At 43.8% G+C, this 17,305-nt stretch overlaps 1 protein-coding gene across 4 annotated transcripts in view; it reads left to right on the forward strand.

Annotated features, from left to right (window-relative positions):
• The window catches only part of LOC124049562 (partitioning defective 3 homolog), a 314,519-nt gene that overhangs the window by 209,284 nt on the left and 87,930 nt on the right, over positions 1-17,305 (forward strand). For all 4 annotated transcript variants that reach the window (XM_046371346.1, XM_046371347.1, XM_046371348.1 and 1 more), the window contains 2 exons: positions 3,634-3,867; positions 6,925-7,138. In XM_046371346.1, coding sequence (XP_046227302.1) covers positions 3,634-3,867; positions 6,925-7,138 — 448 coding nt within the window. The remainder of the gene's footprint in view (positions 1-3,633; positions 3,868-6,924; positions 7,139-17,305) is intronic.

The raw sequence follows: 17,305 nt of genomic DNA on the forward strand, positions 1-17,305 counted from the left end.
CATGGAGTTTGCCATACCTCCCCTTTAACGTTTAATGGCAATGGATCTTCTCCAATTAACTGTCCTTGCCCTTAATCCGGCTAAGGAACACCACATGTTGGCCATTTTTGTCTTTGGCCAGGATAAAATTCCAGGTGCACTTTCCCCCTATTTTTACTAATTGTCTTTCTTTTTATGTATTTCATTGTGATGATTTTCATTTCTCCTCCAGACGTGTGGGGAGTGACAAACTCATGTCTGTATGCAATGGGGGAATATGTATTTTCATCCCTCTGAATAAGAGGGAGATGAGGAGCAGAGCACTGAGGCTTCTGTTGTGTGATAGGAATCACATAATAGACTGGCATACAGAGAGCTGTCCGTCAAACTCTCCCAGGAGAGCCGGAGCTGCCTCTGAAGAAAACAAAGGCAGGTTTGAGGCAGCCGGGGTCTATGGGCAAACTCTCTCTCATTGCCTTGTGCTCCCGTTCTCTTTGTGTCTCTGCTTCTCTCAGTCATTCACCACGCCGACTAGAAACAATGGCATCGTGGTGCGGAATACCGAGCGGGAGGATTATTCCCTGTTTCCGAGTACAGCAGATGTCATTTGTGTTCCCTTGAACTGTTGCATCCTGTGCAGCTCTAACTTGCAATCCCATTGTGCCAAACATGCACCCTGGCTTCTACTTGTCTACTGTTGGCAGGCTTTACACACAAGCTTATCAAAAAAAGAAAAAAAAAAGAAAAAATTACATGGCAATTGTTCTGACTTGGCTGAGTTGTATCCACAAAGTATGAAAAATTACAGCATTTTCCTGCTACGGTGTATCTGCGCCTGTGTTTCCTTGTAATGTATTTTTTCTTCAGTCTGTCCTCTCGTCCTTCACATAATGAGATTACTCCTTCTGAACAAATGAATTACATGATTTTTACTTACATTCTCTTGGTCTTGAAAGGTTGTTCATGTTTTTCAGGCATTAAAATTCGTCATAATAATCAGAAATTGCCTACCTCTTCTAAGGAACAAAGCCGTAAAATGAATCTTCTTTTCCAGCAACCAGAGAGCTTCTAACCCTTTAGACATTTGCAGCACACAGTAAAGTTTCATTTTGCTGTTCAGTGCAGCCTGAAGGCACACACACAAGCTCCTCTCACAAAATGGGATGCGGTATTATAGGATTGGTGTTCAATTATTTCGAATGTTACTTTCAGGATTGAGTCCAGGTTCTCTTGGGATTGGCCACTTTTATTACCATTGACAAAAGTAAGGGGAAAATGGTGCATTAAAGACAGTACGTTTACCACTCTGGAAATCCAACACCACTGGCTAACAGCTGACCTTTTAGCCTATCTGACTACTATGACACCAGATCTATAGCCGCCACAGGTGATAGAGAAGCACTCACACTCAGTAAGGTTGCACTGGCAGCAAAGAGAAGGGCAAACAAAAGAGATAAGCTGCCACTGGTTATGATAACAGTAACACAGTGCTGCCAGTTAACATAGTTAGATTAACTTAGTTCATCTTTTGTCGTAAGCTCTTAATTCATTCATATACTGGTTTTGCAACATGCGTGCACTCACATCCCTCCATGTTTCTTCCTGCCTCCATCTCTCATACACTGAAACAAATGTATTTCAGAGGGAGCACTCCGTACAGCAGTCATAAACTGTTTTCTTTCTGTGATGGGGGTTTATTTTCTTTGGCTAATCGGTGTTTGACTGTGCAGCCCTCCATCTACAGGTCCGCTGTGATCACCCAGCAGCAGTGGCTCACGCCTCATTTAGGCCACTTTAAACACGTCAAGAATTTTGTTGATGGCAGCTGACATAGAAGTGTGGGTGTGTATGTTAGGAGTGTGTGTTGTCGTGCCTTTTGGGGGGAGTCCCTGCGTGAGGTACACACGTACACGCATATACATTCATTGTTTGCATGTGTGTGTTCTAGACCTTATAGCAACATTTGCTATTGAAAATCCACAGGAAGAGCTGCAAGAGACGTTTATTTACACCACATGAAGCCACAGAGGAAACAGCAGCACGCAGTCGCTACATGTGTAGGATCTGTACGGTCTACGGGGACTCGTAAAGACACAATACTGCTCTGTCCAGACTCCACCGACATGTGTTTTACCCTCAGAGAACCAGTGAGGCTGTGAAAGTAATTGAATCTACAGTTTATCCGTTATTAGTGATAGTTTCCTCTACAGAAGTTTGCATCCAACTGGACTTCACTTGCACATATTCTGAAATACATCTTATTAGGTTTGACAGCACCTTGCTGCACACTAAACCGAGTCAAAATAAAGGGGACAGAAAATCAACCAGGCTGCTTGTTTACCAACTGGTGGGTAAGCCAAAAGCTCCGGGGAACTGACGGACGCTCCCTGACAAAATGAAATACCAATACCTGAGTCACGCTCCACTTACATACCCTAAACAAACCCCTGGCAAGCATTGGAGAAATAATTACAGCTGTCCAGGGCCTGGCTCCGGTGTTGAAGAAACTAACTGTTCAAAATTCTCTTTGGTTTCAACGCAGCTGGTCTCCCAGTCTGTCTATCAGTGCTGTTTGCTTTCTTTAGAGGAGATGCTTAATCAAACAAGAATGATGTATGTGAGTTCATCTAGTTAGCTACTTTTCAAAAGAGTTTCAAATCCCTTCTTTTGTATCACGTGCATAATTTACATGTTAATTGTAATTACTTTGCGTAATGGTCATGCTCTGTGAGGCGTTTATTAGAGATGTAAATTAAGTGGGTGGCACCGATCTTGTGACATATAGACATGCTGCCATGCTCATACCAGAGCGTGTTTTGTTTTGACATGTGCAGTGCTCATGATGACAGTACACATCATCATTTCCAAGTCACTGCTACAGACTCCCATAACGGCTTATATGACCACTTAAAAAAGAGGAATATGTGACCATTGGAGAGTCCCAGCAACAGTCATACTGGACATCCGTCTTCACGTGGTTAATGTTGTGATAGATGCATTTTTGTTAGGTTTAGGCAATACAATTTCTTGGTTAGCTTTTGGAAAAGATCACGTTTAGGTTAAATAAGAACTCTCACATACAGTGAGACCAGTCCACCCACCCTGACCTCCTCCATATGCAGACTTTGTAGCTCTTTATCCTAAGTCACCTGACTTCCTCCTTTCCTCAAATGTAAATATGGATCATACTAAGCTGCCCTGTCAGAAGATCTGTATGGCCATTTTTCTGGATGTCAATGTATTGGAAAGGTTCCTTGTACCAGCTTTGTTCTGCAGATGGCATGCGTTTTACTCCCTCCTCTGTTTTGAACAGCCTATCTCAGAGACAACCCCTAAGGAAATATATCTAGATTTGTCTTTCCAAGTATTTTTTTTACGTTTTAGTATAACACCATAATCAGACTGGTACTGTGGTACATTGCTGTCTTTGTCTTCTAGTGATCCATTCATCTGTGTTATGTTTTGGCCCCATGATTTACCTCAGCAGACATGAGGACAAAGGTTGAATTATATTTCCCAAAAGGAAAATGTCTGAGTGAAGATATAATACTCTATACTCATCTCACACTTCATTGGCCAGGAAATGGCATCATTTGTTTTTCATGTTAATTACCAGACTCACACCTTCAGTGACATTATTTCCTCTTTCCATAGGTTCTGCAGAGCAAGAGGTTGGACCCTCCCTGGGCCTGAAAAAGTCCAGCTCGCTTGAAAGCCTCCAGACAGCTGTTGCCGAGGCAACTCTGAATGGTGAGATCAACGTTAACCGGCCGCGCTCACGGATCGTCAGGGGTCGTGGCTGCAATGAGAGCTTCCGAGCTGCGATTGACAAATCATATGAGAAACCTGGTGTCTCGACGGCAGAGGAAGAGAACAGCATGGAGACGCGTGAGTGCTGAGTGTTTGTTGGTTTGCAGGTTGTTAATTTAGGGCACTGATGCAGAATAATGTATTCAAAAAAGTGTCATTATATAATGCACAATAAAATCCATTAGAAGATTATTCCAAAGGAATTCAGTGTAATATAGGCCAACTCAATAATTCCTCAAGGCTGTTCCAGAATGGCAAGATTTAACCCCAAGTAAACTAGGTTAGGGATTCCCACTTGCTAGAGAGATGTGTGTGTTATAAAACACACATCTGCAATAAGCGTCTAGGTTACACACTTATTAATATTCACGCAGTTCACGTTGAGTGGAATTGTTAGAGACTGTGGCGACATGTTTTCCCAGGAGTTTCCTGTCTCTTAAAGTGCATTGGCATGTTTTTCAGCAGAGTGCATGCAAGGAAAAATTTCTGCTGTTTACCCTCATATGTCAGGGCCCCATTGTATCCATTTTACAAGGAATTACATTTATTATGATTACGAATGAAATACTCTTTGCTTTGGTTTGTGCCAGTTAATTTTGGCACATAACAACATACAACATACAGCCAGATTTCCTCACATTTATTTGACCTTACCTTACTTTATTCTAAACTATGGGGACAATATTTAAAAGCAAAGACATGCCACCTTCCATTTGAGTGAATATATCCATCCGTACTTGGTGTTTGATGACAAAAGGACATGCGTTGGATGTATAGAGACAGCCGCCTTGCGTTTTCCGACAGGTAATAACCCTGCAACACCACAAGAATAATCACCAGATATAAATTTCCATTCAGCATTAAAGAGCTGCGAGACATTTGAAAAAGAAGGAATTATTTGCCTGAAACTCTTTGTTCTCATAAGCTCTGTCGGCAAGCCACTAAATACAGTCTTATCTCTGCAAAGAAAAATGGGGAAAGCAACCGATTTTTCCTGCCGCGGTATATTGCATTCTCCCCCATGATATTCAAATAACTCTGTTTTTCAATTTAGATAAAAGCAGCCAGTCTGAGCTCGTCACTGAGGTTAATAGTCAAAGTTGACAGATAAGCGCCTGCCTCCTCTGCTCCCAGACTTTTATTTACATAAAATAAGAATGTGGCATCGCCCAAAGAAAATGTGTCCCCAGAAGATATCCTGCTGGGCAAAATGCACTTCCCTTGTGCTACTTTGTGTTGCATCATTTCAGGAAATAAAAGAGAAAAAGAAAAATCTGCTCTACTGAGCAAAAATCCCTTCTTTTATGTGTTAGAATAACACCGCCAATTTTACTTGTCTGTCATAACCTTCACTGACAGGCCAGCTTAAATGTCCTATTAAAGCAGGAAAATTAAATGGTATGGATTCACTAAAGTGACAAAATGTTTCCTGTCTCTGCTAACTGTGTTGTAGCGACACTTTCATCAATGTTTCTGTCTTTTCCATTCCATTAAATCATCATGACTGGCCTCACCTCTTGGTGGCCTCTGATGTTAAAGGCCTTTGTTTGTTTTTGGATAGGAGGTAGCTTGTTTGCGAGTCTTGCTTTATTTGAAAGACTCAAATTAAATGGAAGATGACAAAAATTTTACTGAATTCTAAACGTCTCCTCATATTTGGCCTTCCTTCTGTCTAACCCAACATAAGACCTCTGTAAAGCAGCACACAAATGCATGCAAGTGTACACTCACACACAAAGCACACATGGCTGCTGTCCTCTGGGAGGCTCTAGATTACAATGTTTAGTATGTTATCTGCAGTTTGGCATCATTAAGCAGTAGCGACATTAGCACTGCTGCTAATCTTAGTCATTTAAATAGCCTGATACAGCTCACAGCTGCTATTCACTGCCGTTGCTCTTAAGTGGATGATGAGCATGCAGCAGATTGAGAGATAAATGTGATACCCATCCTGAACCTGCTCCCAAAGTTGTGGAGCTGGAGAAAAGGAAGGGAGGGGCTGAGCATAATTGAGCAGGTTTAAGCTGCTGTGTGCTCTGTATTCTTGCCGTACAGTGCCTCACATTGAGGTTCCGTTTCTTTAATTTTGTCTGAGCTACCAGCTGAAAGAAATAGCTGATAGCTCATCAGATCACAAGAGAAAACAAACCCCACTGTTCCTTGAAATGTGAATCTAACGGCTCCACCCTCTCGTTCCACGTCTCATCTCATATGCCTCATATCCATCACAGTATCCCCTTCTTCTTGTTCTTTCCTCGCGATAAGCTCTTTTCTCTCCTTCATCAAAGGCAGAACTTAAAGGACAACATGCAAGACTGTAATAAGTTATAATCTGTAGGACATCTACCTCACGCCTCAGAGCCAGAGATACAGCGACGACAGGAGCTATGCCGATTGCAAAGCGTACCACATTTGCAATTAAGATCCCTGGGAGGCTTTTTCAAGATTATTTAAATGTATAATTACTGACAGATTAATTACATTTTGCACATCAGTTCTGATTAGATGTGATGGAAACTTTGAGTTTAATCAACCCTACATTACCTAAGGAGTTTGGTTTCAATTTGAGGTCTTGGTTCAAATTACTTCTGACTTAAATTAAGAACCAGATTCATATGACTATCATTACCGTTTTTTTTTTTTTTTGGTTGCATCATTTTTATATGAAATCCAGCAGAAATGGGGGGAAAAAAACGAGAGTTCTCTCGTGAGCTGTGTGAAATGTACACATTTGAAATAACTTCAGGCTTTCAGCTAAGTGAAGATATGTTCAACAGAATACTATTCTCAACGGGTGTGTAATGTAAATATATCCGGCTCTAATGAGGCGGATGAATTCAGTGTGTTTTGTTCAAAGCTGCTGTACCTTGTGGGACACTGTTTTATTTTAATAGTTCATCTGATGTTACCAGATAAAAGAAATGGGCCCTTGTGACTGATAAAAGAAAAGAGTTGTTGTATGCAGATTTCAGTCGTTGTGTCTGTGATCCATAGAGTCAAAGTGAAAGTTAAAATTTTTGTTGAACTTTTATTGACAGAAATTTTATTTTTCGTCGTATCCCTGTTTGTTGTCCTCTTTCCGTCTCAGTTTCTCTATTTAACACCTTCTCTTTTCTCCTTATCTCCTCACTCCAGTGGACGAGGACACAGAGGGAAGTTCCCGATCAGGTCGAGAGTCCATGTCAACCAGCGGCGACCTCACTGTAGGCTCGGGGGTGAACGGAAACCTGTCCAAAGATGACAGACAGAAAGATGAGGACAAGGTTGGGGGGAAGGAAAAGAAGAAACCTGAGAGGGAGAAGAACAAAGCCAAGAAAGGCGTGCTGAAGGGCCTGGGTGAGATGTTCAGGTAAGAATGAGACAGAGCTCAGCTCCAAATCCTGAAACCTAAAACCTCCCTCCTGTGTTGCCCTAAGCAATTGCTATCTGCTTTATTTAATTCCACTCAACACGTTCACCACTGGATCATACAGAATATGAATGCACTCTCTGGATGTTGCCAGTGCTAATCAGCGACCCCTCTCCTTGAACCCTGTGAGGTGCAGGGAGTGGATGGAAGAGGGGGTGGGTTATCGACCTCAAGGGCCTCTGGCACTTTTGAGCCAGATTATTTTTAATAAGGGCAACATGTTTTATTCATAATCCCATGTGCGCGCTCCTCCTATCCAAACACACTCCGCATTTGTTAACCAGCTGACAATGTTCAGGGCTCATACTGGTGCTAATGTGGGAGCTGTGATTTGGTTCAGGGAATAAAAGACCTTTGGAGATGATAAAATCGACTGCAGGTTGTTGCCTGTGGCTGCCGTTCTCGGTGACTGTCTCATCATGCACTTGCGATTTTAGACGCAGACTACCTGGGGACATGATAGGTGGCATTATTCTGCTGTCAACATCCTTTAGATATCCTTCAGTTTAATGAAATGTTCACCAGCAAAAGATTTAATGTCAGCAAATTCATTCAGCAATGCTCTCACCCTGCTGTAGGTCTTCTACGCTGTGTCATCACCTCGCATACACCGGGAAGTTCCAGGAGTCTGGAAAATTCGAACCAGACACCTCTGCTGATACATTTTATGATTGTTAAGGTTGTAGTCCAGACTAAAAATTAAATTCCACTTCTTTCTGAGGACTTAAAGGCAGAAAGAATTTCTATACACCAAACTACACACCAAACACTGTGTATGGGACAACAATGGGAGAAATGTGTAAAGAGACTGTATGAAAATATACATCCTGCGGGTATCCATTCAGTATCTCTGCCACAAGGAAAAATTAGTGGGGGAGTCACATTAATTATTTCAATTCCATGCACATTTGAATATGGCATAAATTAACGGTGGAGGCGGTGCGGGCCGTTATCGTGCCGTAAGTTGTTTTCGTGTGGATTAGTTTAATGGGATTAGTTAGCGTATCGCTGCGCATGGCTTGGTAATGAACAATAAAAACGACAAGTGTGTTTCGAGGTCACGATTGAGGAATGCGAGAAGCTCACTTATCTTTCATTATTTTCTCTCTGGTGTTTTTCTTTTCTTTTCCTTTTTTTTTTAATCAACTGTCTTCACATCCTGTGATATCAATGCATAATGACTCACATAGGCTCACATTCTGTCGCACATCAGACGTGAGCACACATGTTCACAGGAGTGCACACTGAGGACTGCGCTGGATTAGTAAATGAAAGTGGAAATTTGAGGCGCAGGTATGACAGCATGTGACATGCAGTCGGCGCCGCTGGCAAACCTTCTTGAGTGGCAGCGTGCTCGGCCCAATACGTGGCTGCTGGCTGATATTAGCTGTGCACGTGGGTCTCCTCGGCATGCCCTCCTCTGCCTCATCATCGTTCTTCATTATCTTTGAGTGCCACCGCCACTTAAGAGTTGGCACGCAGTGGGCTTCGCTGACACCCCACACCCCCCATCCATCTTCACCTCGCTCCATGCGTTTAACGCCAGGCCCTGTGCCTCCTGAATGCCAAGAGGCAGCCCTCTGAACCAGCGTGTCCCTCCAGCTTTCAAGCTTTGTCTTTTCTCCTTTCTGCTACTCCTACTCCTTGTTGATACCTCAAACAATATTCTGCTTAAAACTGTGACAGCTCTCACACCCACGCGTCTACACTGTCCCTTTCTATTCTCTCACAATCCACCACAGGTTTATAAAGATAGAGATGGCAAAGAAGTGAGGTGAGAATGAATGCGTCCCACTGGATGCAATAACAGCCTTTTTTTGTAAAGAACAAAATGGAGGAATGTGAAATGCCTCACGGTCAAAAAGGAGGAGAGGGAAAGAATGCGAAAGATCTGTTGTGTGTCTCACTTTTAGCAATTCCAGTGAAAGTTTTGGCAGCTATTGCAGAATGGAGAAGTTTTACTGTGCATGACAAAGGCTTTATCTGACAGCAACTCAACACTCTCAGGCTTAATACTCACGGAGAGAATTTACATTAACAAGTTTCTCGTGTCTCACCATTGCATCAAAATATCAAGAAGGCATCGTGATTGGGTTAATCCATTGTAATGCTTGTCTTCAATGTTTTCATTAGCATAAAATGAACGGAGAGGCACTCACTTTTCCCTGCATTTCTCACACACGAGAACTCACGTTCTCCCTCTAAGGAGATTTCAAGGAGTTTGCAGCACACTGCAATTTGAGCTCATTTGCATGCAGGCGCTTGGACGGCCTGATGAACGTGTAGTGCATGTCTGCTTAATGGACAGCCTGATTGGGAGTGCATTAACATCAGAGCCAGGGGAAAGGAGGATGGCCTAATACAGGGAGGGAGAGGGAGGATGGAGTTAGAGACTGTGAGATAAATACTGTGAGTGCAAGAATGACTGAAAATGTGCAAGTGCATGATGGAAAGAAAATTGACTGCCTAAAGCCTAAAGCAAAGAAACTGCTGTGCAGAGCCCCACATCCCAGGCCTCTCTGGGTTCACGCTGTACTGCCTGTAGGATGGGAGACTGCCTGGTATACAGTCCTGTACCATCCATTAATGAATAGCTTATAATCTTATGAATGGATAGCAGTGTGCATGCATGCACATGATAAAAAACAGCCCAAGGCAGATTAACATCACTGTTATTTCAAGGATGTCTGTTACATTCATGTATCACTGTGTCCATGTCTGCATCCAGTGGGATATAAGGGAGTGCAGAGCAGTGTATTATCCCGCCAACCATTGCATGTGATTATTCATGTCATTTCAAGTGGATAACATGTGATCATTACTTTCTGATGCTATCAGGTTTATTTAGACATTGGAAGTCTTGCCCAGGGCTCAGTTAGCATGCTGGCAGACAATGACCGGGGCTGCAAGACTCCCTTTAACAGGCCTAATGAGGTGTTGTTTATCTGCTCTGTGACTCACTGACCTCCATATCCCATCTCCATCCCTTGGTGTGTTTTTGTGTAAGTGTGTCCATGTTGTGTGTACATGCATGCAAAAAGAATAACCATCCTGAGTGAGGGTTGAGTGTCCAGAAAATCAAAAGTCAAACAAAATGAAAAGTCAGATTTTAATAAGATAATTGGACTCTCAGATGGACATTTTTGTTTGCATATGTATTTATTAAGGCACATAGATACGCATACATCTTCTGTGTATTGTTGTAAAGTGTGTGTGTGTCTGTCTGCAAATTATTTCAGTGTGAATAAATGTGTTCTTAACAAGATGGAAGGAAATGCATCATACAGTTACATGAAGGAGACAAGCCAGGCTGCAAGGCTGCAAAAATGGAAGGTGGGGTTGGGATGGGGGAAAGGGGGCCAGAGAGGAGGGGGTTGGGGTCTGGATTGGGATGGTGAGAGAGAGGCAGCGTGTGCACTGGAGTGAACTGGGGCACCAAGAGAGAGTGAGAAAGGAGGATGAAAAGGAGAGGAAGAGGGAGAATGAGAAAAGAAGGGAGCTTTTCACAGCGGCAGTCACGGCATCGTGCTGCTGTCTGCCTGTAGGGCGGATTGAGGATCTCTGGTGAATTATTTTTATTTTATTTTTTACATTTTGTATGTGTGTGAGCAGTTTCAATGTGCATGTAAATTTGCATGTGCGTGCGTGTGTAATGCATGTTGTTGTGTGTGTGTGTGGGTGTACATATAAAAAGACTGTGTTAATGGACCCTTACACTACTCTCACCCGCACTCCCTAGTGCTTCCTCACCCACATGCACACTTGCCCTTGCCCCCACCCTCCCCACCAATCTGATAAGTGGCATGCCTCATGCCGAGCCATCAGCCGACATTGGAGCTCGGTGTGACAGCCGTGTATCCCCCCCGCACATACACACACTTCTCCTCATACGCCCATCCTCTGTCACCCCAGGGACCTTTGTCTGCCTCCCCCAGCCCCCTCAGATGCAGCCTCACTCAAGGCTACGTGGAGAGATGCACGAGAGAGGGGTGTGGAGTGGAAAGGGAAGCAGTGAAAGCTGGTGTGGAGGGATGCTTTCTGTCCTTCAATTTTGATTATTCTTAGGCAATGTGGAAGCACGCTGGTGGTGTCGGTTGTGTGGGGGTTGGCACGAGTATGTGTTTGTGTGTGCGTGTGTATTTACATGCATGCATGCATGAGTATGACTTGAATACCATGCCACGAAAGCGTGATTGCCTTATGTGCTGCATGGAAGTAAGTAGTTAGCGTGTTCCTATGCTGCTCCGTGCCTTCATCCTACCTAATTCTTTCTGCTCGTGTGGGTGTGAACAGCTGATGGCGGGTAAGCCGGTCTGATCATTAGTACACCAACATGATACACGCATTAGCCTGGCTTTTATACACACGCAGCTCAGAGTGTGTCTGATAAATCATCTCACAAACTTTCTCTGTGTAATGTACCCCTTGTCCCCTCTACCGGCCCCCAGCACACACACAAAGGCTCACATATGCTTGTAGTATTATGCCACAGTTGATTTGGAGACAGCAATTAGCCGCCTCCACATGTGGGCCCTGACATCTGCTGAATGTAATCTGAGCGAAGTGATAATTGTTCTTCTTTTGCTCTGCCTCACTCATCATAGTGTCTGTGCTGAGGTAGTAAAGGCAAGCATGGGGCACAGAATCAAGCCGGAGCTTGTACGTGAGAATAACTGACAGCTGGAGTGAAGGGAAGAATGTGAGTAATGCAGCAAAATGTAATTACAAGGAAAAAAAATAAATGTAACACATGTGGATGGTGATGTGAGAATAATCAGCTCAGCAGGGTGGTCAGTGATTGGGAAGTTGCTTTAGTAGTCTCCTCGTGAGAAAGTGCTTGTGACCCTGACCTTTGACCCTCCTGTGGAACAGTCTCAAGCAAAGTGAGCCATAGATTTTCCCCGTCATCAATAAATATTTTACAGGGTACTCAATACTGAACTTAAGCAGCTTTTGGCAGCTTTGCCAAGTGCAAAGTCATACCTCAATATCACCTTCAAATGCCTGCACAGCTACAAGAAATATCATGTCACGGAGGGCACTATACAGACAGGGGGTCAGCTTTTTCAGCTTCTTGGGAAAAACATATTTTCTGTCTTCAAAGCTGGTGCAAAATTCCAGGACTTTTAAGGGGTCATTTTTGCAGCATGAGCTCTAAACTTCCTCACAAAAATGTCCCCTGAGTGTGACATCCCATTACGCTCTTGCCAATCATGTACCAAATATGCCCAGCGGGGGCCAAACAACAAACAACACAGTCCCCCACTGAGAAGATTAGAGCCACTGTCACAGAGTGCAGCGACGGGAGATGAAAACAGTAAAACAACAAAACTCCTCTGTATGGCAGGTTAAAGCGAGAGCAGCTTTGTGTCTGGTGTCAAAAAATTGGATGTCACTGCAAATTTCTAGTGGGTTGAAACGTTTAGGAGTAGGGAGAGGCGCTAAATGGGTGGAGGGGTGTTCTGCGACTTCAGCCACCATGCAAAAGTGAGAGATGGCCGTTTCAGGCATGGGGGAGGGGGGGGCTCTGCTTTCGGCCACTCGATGCAAATGTGATTGGGCAGCACTGGGCCTCCATCAGACAGCCCTGAAGTAATTAGGTTTAGAATGATCACACAGTGCTCTGAGATAGACCTTGAAGCATGGGGAGAAGTGGTGTGGCTGGGGCGTGTGTGTGTGTGTGTGTGTGTGTGTGTGAGGAGAGGTGGTGTTGCACGATGGAGTTAATTGAATCTGAAATCTTGTCGGCCTGAAATGAGATCCACCGATGTCTCTCACGCTGTGTCTCAGGCACAGGGCTGCAAACATGACTGAATTCATAAAGTGTGTTATTAAAGAGCTCAAATTAAGTGTAGCAGAGCACCCCTGCATACCAGGCTTGAGACTACTAATGATCCAACCCCAGTGGAATCACACCCAGACCTTCCAATGGAAACCCAAGCCTCTTCTCTTCTCTTCTCTTCTCTTCTCTTCTCTTCTCTTCTCTTCTCTTCTCTTCTCTTCTCTTCTCTTCTCTTCTCTTCTCTCCCCACCCTTTACACTTCAGCTATCTTCTCCCTCTTACCCTACCTCTCTCCCTCCCTCCATCCTTCCTTTCATCAAACCTTGATGTTCCAAACAGAAACCGCCCAGTGTTTCTTAACTTCCTCCCTCACTGTTTCATATTTGTTTTTCACACTTTGAGACACTTTGATGTTATTTTTTCGCTTTGGCCCGGATCGCTTTGATCAATCAGAGGGAGGCTGTTCTGATGCAAGTCGACTCTCAGAGGACAGGCGGGTTTGAAAATAATGAGAAAACATTAAGAACATGTACAAGGATCTGAGAATTCCATTTTGTTCTTCTAAATAGTACAAATAAATCAGTAAAGCCCCGCGTAATAAACCATATGAAATGTATGTTTTGGTCAAATGAAGGAAAAAATATATAAGTTGAATTAGAGATGCAAAGCATGCTTGATATTACAGAGACAGAGGTGAGAAATGCACATGGGAGAGCCTATTTATTCCCCCCCTATGTGCTATGCAAATGAAGTGGGCTGCCTGCTACAGTAGGACTCATTGCTAGTCTGCTCACCCATCCACCAGGCTTAGCATGTAATGAAAAAAGGCCTTTGGCTGAAATGACCTTTCTCATCCACTGAGTTCCCACCTGCTGATATGTGCACATACTTTAACATGTGAATGAGTGGATGGGTTGTGCGGGAGAAACAACCACAGTGAAGGCGAGGAAGACAAAGTAGCTGGGAAAATTGCTTTTGAATTACAAAGGTAATATCAATCGATGAGGAATCACACCTTCTGATTTCCATCAGAGGCAACCAATTAAAGGCAGGGATCGTATTCCTCTTGTTCTCTCGGCGTCTCGACATGTGTTCAACGTGTAAAGTGAAATTGTCTGTTTTTCCTCCCGCCTTTCCACCTCGCTGTCTGTCCTGTTGAGGTCTTTTCTTTGTGTCTTTGATGAACGTGTCAGAGAAATGGAGATTCTTTTCAAGGCCAGATCGGAATTTCATTCCTCCCCGTTTTTGTCATGAAGGAATCTTAATTGGGTTCTCTCTGCCATAACAAGATGCGTGACTATGAGTTTTAAGCAGGGGATGAATGCAAGATTGAGGCAAGGAGGACGAGTGTGTGGTGATGGACTGAACAGTCTGCAATAGCAGATAAAGGCTTGTTTATGTGTATCCACAGCTGTACATGCAGCCCAGTATACACAGGAATTACCTCCATGGTGGACAGTTGTGGATCAGCGGTTAGGGTGTCGGACCCGTAACCGGTGGATCGCTGGTTCGATTCCCCATACCGGTGTCCATGGCTGAGGTACCCTTGAGCAAGGTACTTAACCAGTGGGGGGGTTAAGTACCTTGCTCCCTGGGCGCTGCACGCGGTCGCCCACTGCCCCGGGTTTGCTGTGTGTGTGTGCACGTCACTTGGGTGGGTTAAATGCAGAGCACAAATTTCGTTGGAGTGAGTTCCCTCCAATGACAAAATATGTCACTTTCATCTTTCACTTTCTTTCTTTCACTTTCTGCACCTTCAGGTTTATGTCCAGTGCCAACATTTGGGTGTGCAGATACGCCAGCACAGACCTGCAATATTTGCGTTTTCATTGGGATAATATTTCTTCTCCGCGACCCTGACGGATAAGCGGTATAGAAAATGGATGGATGGATAATATTTCTTCTTTCAAGTTCTTTCAAGTGTGTGTGTCTTCTTTTCAAGTCAAGTCCGTCAGTAGAGCGGATCTCCCACACTCGTGTGTGATCCCTCAGGATCAATAAAATATCTATCTATCTATCTAGTGTGTAGAGGCTGGCAATCTTATTATTTTTGCTGTCTCACTTGTTTACGGTTTGTTTTTAAATGATTCCATCGCTTTAATTTGGTGTACTTATATTTTATGTTTTTTTTTTTGTTGCTTTGGAGATCCAACTGTAAAAGACCAGTAGACAGAAGAAGAGTGTCCTGAGTTATTTATTTAACCCTGCTTGTGATGTACAGCCTATCCCTGAGAGTCCATGGGGTTCCTAGTCACTCTCATCCTCACTTTACTCACAATTACTGTTACCCCCTCCCTCTTTCTTTCCATATATCCTCCCTCATCCTTCTTCCCTCCTCCCTTGCAACTGCCCTGGAGCCTCATCATGGCATTGACAGAAAGACCTCTCCCGTCTCCCTCTGAATGCTGGGAGGGATGTGTATCACGGATCAGTGATTCCGCTGTCTCCTTTCTCCAATGGACTCAAATACAATGTTGGGCCGGTGTGTGTCCATGCCTGTATTTCAAAGTCTGACGTTTCCGAGACAGAAAACTTGCCTCACTTCTCCCCTCGCCTGTCCTTCAGATGAGCATCTTGAAAATCAGGCATTTGAGTGTCGCAAAGCACGTCCGTGCAGCATGTAAATTAGTTTCAAGAAGCCAAGATAACCAAAACAGGACAGACACAAGATGTGTATGTTGTATAGTGACGGTAATTATAAGATTTCAGACTTCCTCTCAGCTATAGTAGACGTCCTAATAGGTTGCAGTTGTACAAAGTGGAAATAGCTGTAAATACATCACCTAGCCTATTATCAGTGAAAGTCTCTGATCCCTGGGAGTTTCTACACATCAGTGCTGTTTTGCCTTTTTTTTGCCCCTCACTTCCACATCCACAATTGTGGTTGCCATCATTAAAAGAGCTGAGCAGACTTTGGATGCTGTGTTTGCTGAATGCTGAGCTTTTCGTGTTTGAGGCATGCGGCAGCAAGCCTAGCTGAGGATACAGAAAGTGGCAGTGATCAAAATGGCCCATTAGAGATGCAGTGTGCCATACTGTATCTAGGTCACAGCCTGAGCCACCTACTGTAGCTCTTCCACTGAGAAACCACAACGCTCTCCCCTCCCCTGCACACTCCCCCCCATCCCGCATGCAGGCTGGTTAAGTGTTAACAAAATTTGAGTGTGTGTATATGTATGTGTGCATGTGAGATCACGTGCGTGGATGCTTATGCATGGGTTGTGGCTAACCCAGGCACGGTAATGTGTCTGGTTGTACATAAACTGAAAGAAAGGAAGAGTGCAGGATGATTATGAGTGATAAAAATGTCAGCATTGCAAATAATAATATGACTTTGTGTGATCAGAATGTGCATGCACACACACAGACACACAAAGCTTACCTGGAAACTTCCCTCTGAGCTGCTCAAGTGTTTCTATGTAAATTGTCCTTCAGAAACTCCCTCCTCGCTGCACTCATACACTTTAACAAATGGATGTATGAATGCGTTTGGACTGTTTATTTGTGTTATAATGAGAGGCTTTAATCAGGGATGTCAGGGATTTGAAACGTTCCTCTGAGCGTGTGCAAAAACACCCCTCCCCTCCTCACACACACACACACACACACACACACACACACAAGTCAGTGATTTATGTGAAACATTAAAGGCAATCATGTTGGGCTGGGTCTCCTTTGTATTGCACAGGCTGTTTGAAATATGGCAAAGCCAAGCTATCCCTTGATATACAGGCATGTAGATAAAACACACACACACGCAGATACTGTGTGTACCTGCTATTGCTTAAATATGAATAATTGGCACACAGAGCAAACAGATGAAGGCTGTTTTTTTATCTTACAAACACACAGGCAAAAAGTTTTACTTGTAGAAAGATATTCAGACCCCCACGCAGAAACACACACACACACACACACACACACACACACACACACACTTATTCAGTTCAACAGCTGCTTTGATACTGAGAGTTGTTAGTTTAAAAGCAGAGAACATGCTCAGCCATTCTCTCTGATGCAGCTCTGGGTGTCTGTTTTCTGTCTGGTCTCTGTGGCTAGAAAGAACACTTCTCAATAAGCGCGGATTAACTCTGTTGTTGGAATTTTAAGAATCTACCATACCCTCCTCCACACACATACACACACACTTGCATATAATGGCAGAGTGGAAGTACAATAAAATCTGTAGGATGGGATACCACCAGAATAGCTCTGCATCTCTCTGTAGTGGGCTGTTCTTCACGCACATTTATTTATATTTGTCTGAACCCTTTTCGTCTTACTCCTCCACCTCTTTAAGGGTGGGGTGAAGTGAGGTGAGAGGC

This window comes from Scatophagus argus, chromosome 18 (genome assembly GCF_020382885.2).
Source record: "Scatophagus argus isolate fScaArg1 chromosome 18, fScaArg1.pri, whole genome shotgun sequence".
Lineage (NCBI taxonomy): Eukaryota > Metazoa > Chordata > Actinopteri > Scatophagidae > Scatophagus > Scatophagus argus.